The sequence below is a fragment of the Engraulis encrasicolus genome, chromosome 23, assembly GCF_034702125.1.
Source record: "Engraulis encrasicolus isolate BLACKSEA-1 chromosome 23, IST_EnEncr_1.0, whole genome shotgun sequence".
Lineage (NCBI taxonomy): Eukaryota > Metazoa > Chordata > Actinopteri > Clupeiformes > Engraulidae > Engraulis > Engraulis encrasicolus.
The window spans coordinates 38123706-38131205 of NC_085879.1; the positions used below are offsets into that span (position 1 = coordinate 38123706).

At 42.8% G+C, this 7500-nt stretch overlaps 1 protein-coding gene across 3 annotated transcripts in view; it reads left to right on the forward strand.

Moving 5' to 3' along the window:
* wu:fb13g09 (ATP-binding cassette sub-family C member 5) overlaps window positions 1-7500 on the forward strand; it is a 64063-nt gene that overhangs the window by 23034 nt on the left and 33529 nt on the right. For all 3 annotated transcript variants that reach the window (XM_063189783.1, XM_063189784.1, XM_063189785.1), the window contains 4 exons: window positions 1895-2296; window positions 5532-5603; window positions 6408-6532; window positions 6675-6747. In XM_063189783.1, coding sequence (XP_063045853.1) covers window positions 1895-2296; window positions 5532-5603; window positions 6408-6532; window positions 6675-6747 — 672 coding nt within the window. The remainder of the gene's footprint in view (window positions 1-1894; window positions 2297-5531; window positions 5604-6407; window positions 6533-6674; window positions 6748-7500) is intronic.

The window sequence follows — 7500 nt, forward strand, 5'->3', positions numbered from 1 at the left end:
ATTTGTGAGACACTTTTTATTGGTGTCCAGTGGAAAGCATGCCAAATCACGATAATGGCACAAGAGTTGGCGGCTAAAAGCAGAAAAAAGCCGACATGACTTAGCTATGACATCCCAAGTTTAAGTGTAGTGGTGCCCATGATGCCCTGATAACAACAAAAAAGTTATGTTGGCTAAATAACTTTAAAAACACAAACAGAAGTGCCAAAGTTGCATCTTATGAAATTATGCCATAAGAAAGCCAAACACCCCAAACTAATAATTTGCCCAGAATTTAGCGATAAGTCCCCCATGCAGCCACATTATTACACAATAAAGCACAGCTGTTATTGACTTAGGCCTATTTAAAATCATCCTCACTCTGCTGCCCTAGTGTCTCATGTTTTGCAGACATACTAAACCATAGGCATACGTTTTGCAGACATGTGCCATAGTGCGCACACTTAGAATTCCCTGCAGGACACACACCGATGTTATGCAGATTGAACGACTTGTAGGCTACGCTACTTCCGTGGCTACTTTAATAAATAGTCGCTATTCCCCTGGCTCATCATTTTCTATAGCAGCTGATGAAGATGCTATGTCTCCGGGATTTGGTCTCTTTTCACATGGTAACTTATTCAATTACCTGCACATTCACCATGAATAGACAGGTGGCACGCCGCAACGAGGGGGTGTGTCGCTATGTCCGGGGCTCATAATTTTCTATAGCAACTGATGAAGGTGCTATGTCTCCGGGATTTGGTCTCCTTTCACATGGTAACTTATTCAATTACCTGCACATTCATGTCTCGCTATGTCCGGGGCTCATGCTTCTGTGCGCGATTGGGGGGATTAACTGGGCATGTTCGCACGTCTCCTTCTGTTCACTCTCAGTTGTCGAGCTGCTCGTATTTTCATGCGTCTTTGTCTTCTTAACATGCGCTGCGTCCCATACAGCTTCTGAATCGACAACTTTGCCATGTAATAAAACTGTTCTTGAAAGGCAAGCCATTTTCTTTGCAGTTCTTGTCGTCTTTGTCCGTAGGCTACGAGCCAAACGGCGACCTGCTCCAGCAGAGTTTGCTCCGTTTTCTTCTCCTTCTTTGTCGTTGTTCTGTTGTTGTCCTTCTGTGATTTGGGGCGAAAGTGGGCTGTGCCCGACTGACGTTTCACAAACAAGGCGTGTACCTGAATGTGCCTGGGGTCGGCTATGAGTCCGATCAGGCAAAAAATGGCCCGGGGCCGGCAGCTCCGAGCCGGCCACTCTCCTGAGCCCCGGGCGGCCCCGGGCCGCTGAAGCGCGGCTAATGAGACCAAGGCTATTGTGAAGTGTTCTTGAACATCTGAGTCTCCCCTAACTCAAGTACAGTGGCACCCACATATTCTGATTTAGCGTCTATTAGCAGTAGCTTAAGTTACTTGGTGTATGCATGCACACACTTGTTACACCCATTTCCCATCCATCCCCACACAGAATTTCTGAATTATGAGTAGTTTTAGTATTACTTTTATTATGTACACACACTAGTCACACTTGAAATTTTGAATTTCCAAACAGCCAAAGAGCTAAAACCAGTTTCCAAATACATGAAGCATGAGAAAAGTGTGTGCTTTAAAGTTGAGGCGACAGAATTTGAATTGCATAACATTGCAAATAGCTGACACTTTAATCCAAAGCGGCTTAGTTATTTTAAGTACAGGGTATTGGTTACATTCCCTGGATCAGTTTGGGGTAAGGTGCTTTGCTCAAGGGCTCCTCAGCTATGGAGTGAGATAGGGAGTGGAAGGGTGGGATTTGAACCTCCAACCCTGTGATCTAAAGCCCATCTCCTTAACCATTAGGCCACAGCTGCCACAGCGACAGACACCTGAATAACTCCCCTTTTGCCCCCTCCCATGCCTGCATCCACAGAGACTCTTTCTAATGGAGGAAAGGGAGCGCGTGGGCACCAAAGTCGAAGACCCCGACAATGTGGTAGAATTCCGCGATGCCACCCTGGCGTGGGAGAACCCCCGTCCGACCACCCCGACCAAACCTTCCCAGAAGCCCCGGCGCAGCGGCGGCGGCATCAAGCGGCTGCTGCGGCGCGAGAAGCTCAGCCTCTTCATCGCCTCGGACGATGGCAAGGGTAAAAGCGGAGGTGGAGGAGGAGGAGGAGGAGGGGGGCTGGGCGGAGGCAGCGAGAGCCCCAATGAGGACCACCTGCTCAGCCACATGGAGCAGGAGAGCCCCCAGAGCACCATCTCCTCCACCCAGAGCATGAGGCCGCCACTGCTCAAGACCCTGCACCGCATAGACCTGCGCATCAAGAAGGTGAGACCTGAGATAAAGTTAAAAAAAAAACCAAATACTCTATATTTAGTATATATATTATATTTACTACTGAAGACACTGCACCGCATAGACCTGCGCGTCAAGAAGGTGAGAACCACATAATCTGTCTAATGTGGTGCAATAAATGTTTAATAAGAGAATAAACTACATAGACCTGCGCGTCAAGAAGGTGAGAATCACATCATCCAGAGTTTCTCAAAGTGGGCGTGGAGACATCGCATGGGGGGCGTGTGACATCTGATTTTGTATTTTTCCCCCCAAGGAAATTATTTCCTGTCTCGCCAATAAGCCAATACGTTTAAAGCCCTCACCAACATTATATTATTACACATATTATACATATTCCACATTATTACACATATTATATTACATATATTATACATAGACCTGCCCGTCAAGAAGGTGAGACCTAACATCAAGTAAAAAAAGACCCCCAAATACTCTATATTTAGTTTATATATTATATTTACTACTGAAGACCCTGCACGGCATAGACCTGCGCGTCAAGAAGGTGAGGCCACGAGTGGCTCATTGCATTACATGAAGTTAAAATAAACACATATTGTATCTTACATATATACACCTTATATGGTGAATAAACTACATAGACCTGCACGTCAAGGAGAATAAACTACATAGACCTGCACGTCAAGAAGGTGAGATCTAACATCGTGTTAAAATAAAAAACACATACTCTAGCTTATATGCTGCGTGCCATAAATGGTTATTATTTCGTTTATATATTATTTAGTTTATACTTTATATTTACTACTGAGGACCCTGCATAGCATAGACCTGCGCGTCAAGATGGTGATGCTGTGATGGAGTGACCATTTCTTATTTTCCACATATCGTCACTGTCCAGCAGGAACCTTGTATCTCCACAATTTTTTTCAATTATTTAATATTCGTTCCTTTTTCATAATATGAATCAGTATTACAGAAAAAGTAGAAAAAAACAAACTCTCTAACTTAGTTTGTATATGATGCAATGAACATTTAGTAAAACAATAAGCAAGATAGTGCGGTTCTTTTCTTCTCCATCTACCGGTTTCCACAACAGTTTTGAGTTTGAGCATGCCTCCTTTTGTAGCTTCGCATAGACCTGTGGGTCAAGAGGGTGAACAGTAGTGGCTTTCATAACATCTTACTGTTGACCTCCGCTGGCTGTTGTGACACTTCACCGTTGGCTCTCCATGACACACGACACTTCGTGACTCAGGACATGACACACAAACTGACCCTCAGCCTTCCTTGACCTTTAGTTTACATGAGACCGTTTGAAAATGCCCACCGTGCGAAAATAATCGGGGCATTAAAAAGTCATTTTTATTCAGAGGTCGGCTTTGTTTTTCTCATATTTTTTTTCTCCTCAAGATGCAACTCTTGACAAATCCAATTACCTCAAGGGTCATCGTCACATGGTGTACTCAGCTGCGTGTTAAGCGATTCTACCATGGGTGGAAGCATCATGAGGGGATTTATGAGAAAGAAAAAGTCAGTCTCAGAAAAACAAACTGCAACTTGCGATTATTTTAGCAAGGTGATGACATGCAAGAGTAGCAGGTGTTCCTACACACATTTATAGCGATTGTGACATTGATGGAGTGAAATTAAGCTTAATTGGCTTCAAACATAACTGCAACAAGACACATAAGTTTTAACAAATGGCTGTTTATACTTTCCTCATTTAAAGGAATTATCCGGAGTTGGAACAAGTTTGCCTCATTTTTGCATGTTTGGGATGGAATACAGTCACTCTAGAGCAAAATCAAGGCAAAAGGATGCGTTTTGAGAAAGTTTGATAATATCACGTTAGCCTCGTTAGCCATATCAGCTATGCAATATGAAAGATGCGGGCATCGTTTTTCGGCGGTTACACACATTTCAAAAACACAACATTTTAAAGTCTTGCACAGCTCAAAACAACGTCACACTTACCTCGTAATATGTTGAGGGTATCCACACATAAACCGAAGTGTCCAAAGTCCTTCATGTATTCTTGAAAGGTCTGCAGAATGTGTTTTGTGAAGCTACTACCTTGACAATATCTACAATTACGGCCATGCAACTATTTGACACAAAAGTCCACAAAGGAGATTGCCGAGTGCGTCGCACCATCAGCTGTGGTTACTCGCTATGGAAATAATCATAGCTGATGGTGCGACGCACTCGGCAATCTACTTGGTGGGCTTTAGTGTCAAATAGTTGTCTTGACCGTAATTTAGATATTCTCAAGGTAGTAGCTTCACAAAACACATTCTGCAGACCTTTCAAGAATACATGAAGGACTTTGGACACTTCGGTTTATGTGTGGATACCCTCAACATATTACGAGGTAAGTGTGACGTTGTTTTGAGCTGTGCAAGACTTTAAAATGTTGTGTTTTTGAAATGTGTGTAACCGCCGAAAAACGATGCCCGCATCTTTCATATTGCATAGCTGATATGGCTAACGAGGCTAACGTGATATTATCAAACTTTCTCAAAACGCATCCTTTTGCCTTGATATTGCTCTAGAGTGACTGTATTTCATCCCAAACATGCAAAAATGAGGCAAACTTGTTCCAACTCCGGATAATTCCTTTAACAAAAAAATAGGTACCATAAACTCTTTGGACTTTGCATTGATGGAACTTAACTTACCATGTACTCTCTACTGCAGTGTTCTGTTTGGGGAAATGCATAGCTCACGTACAGTATGCCCGTCCTAAGCGGCCTGTTGTGATGTTCTAACTCCTCAGTGTAAGGGTGAGAGAGAGCAGGTTTGCACTCTGAAAAAGACACTGAGGTGCACAGAGAGCATTGATGAAGGCAGAACTTGAAATGTCTGCTCTAAGAAAAAATAAGAAAACACTCATTGTGCTTGACCTCAGTGTCTTATTCAGTGTGCGAACCTGCTCTCACTCTTGAAACGTTCTTTTTGGGTTCACGCATCTGCTTATTTCTCTCTCTGTCGCTAAGCTAGTGAAAGTCAATGGGTCCGTGTAGCATGCTACATGCTACAGTGATCCATTGACTTTCACCAGCTTAGCTACATACTCCCTCTTTGAACTTGTCTTACAGCAAGACAACACTTAACATGAAAAATAAGACACTTTGCCACCTTTATAAACCCCTGCCAACGATTTTAACAGTATTAAGCCCCAAAATAGTGGCATACCCCTTGACGTGTCCTGTGGTGATGTGATGTGGTGTGTTGCTGTACCCCTCAGGGCTCCCTGGTTGGCATCTGTGGAGGCGTGGGCAGTGGCAAAAGCTCCCTCCTGTCTGCTCTGCTGGGTCAGGTGAGTGAGGCACACTTCAATCATTTTTTTTAAGTGGTTTAGTATGACAGGCAGACATTTTGGCCTAAGCCTTCTCCAGCCTTAGCGGTTACCAGAATGCTGATGACCAAGTCATTATGCATTATAAGGGCCTTTTCTACTGTCATAGTGGTGTAGTACTATGGTAGTTAAGGTTTTTTTTAGTGACTATTACAGCGTTTCAGTGGTGGAACGTTGTGCATTAAGTGGCTACATATTTAAAAAAAAAAAAGTAAATCCTTTGTGTACAGACTGATCAGACACTGTACATTATACTGGCAAAATGTGCTTCAGTGCGACAGCACATGGTACTGCAGAGGTGTCCTTTTCTAGAGATACCGGATGAAGATATGTGCAGTCACAGAGCGTAAAAGAAGAATAATTGTTGCCTTTTCCTGAACGAGGTCTTCCTCAGGCCTTGAAAAACTCTCTTCATTTGAAATGCCGCTTTTGTTTTCTGTCAATGTCATATTGGGAACGGCACTTTGGTGTGTAGACAGTTATTCTTTTTTCCTAAACGTGTTCCCTTCTCATACTGAGGCCCAGAGCATCCAGTTAAAGCACAATTTCCTTTCTCTCTTTTTATCTATCATTACCTGACTCCCTTTATCTATCTCTGTCTCTCTCTCTCTCTCTCTCTCTCTCTCTCTCTCTCTCTCTCTCTCTCTCTCTCTCTCTCTCTCTCGCTCTCTCTTCTTATCACATTCCAATTCTTTCTCTTTTTCTCTCTCTGCTCGTCTTTCTTTTCCTCTTTTCATCACTCTCTCTCTCTCTCTCTTTCTCCAGATGACCTTGCTGGAAGGCTCGGTGTGCGTCAGTGGGGGGTTTGCTTATGTCGCTCAGCAAGCCTGGATCCTGAACGACTCCCTGAAAGAGAACATCTTATTCGGCAACGAATACGTTGAAGACAAGTGAGTAAACAACCGCAGCAAGACAAAACTCACTTAAGAAGAAGTGATGCAGGACAAATATATTGGTGTCAAAAGAGGACAGCAGGTTTGTTTCTTTCTCTAAACTGTTTTTGTTTTGTTTTCTTCCATCTCCTCCCATCAGATACAATGCGGTTCTGGAGGCTTGCTGTCTAATGCCAGACCTGGCTGAGTTACCTTATGGAGACATGACAGAGGTTAGTGAGGAGCCAAAATAACATGATCTAGATCTATCTATCTATCTATCTATCTATCTATCTATCTATCTATCTATCTATCTATCTATCTATCTATCTATCTATCTATCTATCTATCTATCTATCTATCTATCTATCTATCTACTGTATCTATCTATCCCAAAAATATCTATCTGTTTGTTTATTCAGATATTTATTTATTTATTTATTTATTTATCCTTTATTAATCCAGGATTGTCCCATTGAGACTAATTGTCTCTTCTGCCAAGGGAGTCCTGGTCCAAATGGCAGCCACATTAACCACTTTTTAGTGGGAGCATACAGTAGAACAGTGTCGCAGACCTTCATCATTTCATTTCAGTTATCTTCTGCTTGGTCCAGCACCTGTGTTACTGTCTGATATGCACATCATGTTCTCTACGTTTTTGGATTAGTCAGGAGCCACCAGACACAATCACCAGAATTACCTTCACACCCCAATATGTCGCCAGGATTTGAGCTCTGTCTGGGCTCTAGTTTTTCTTTTTTTTCAAATGTAAAACTTCTCCCAACTTTTTGTTTTGTCGTGAGTCAATTGCCATGCCCTTGCCAGTAATTTCATGGTTAATTCACAATTTTTTAAAACTCGGCTCAGGTTCAATATTAACTCGATATTGTCCCCAAATGATTTGTGTGTGTGTGTGTGTCTGTGTGTGTTTGTGTGTGTGTCACTGTGCAGGCCAGACATAAACAAAAAAAAGTCATTCCATGCAC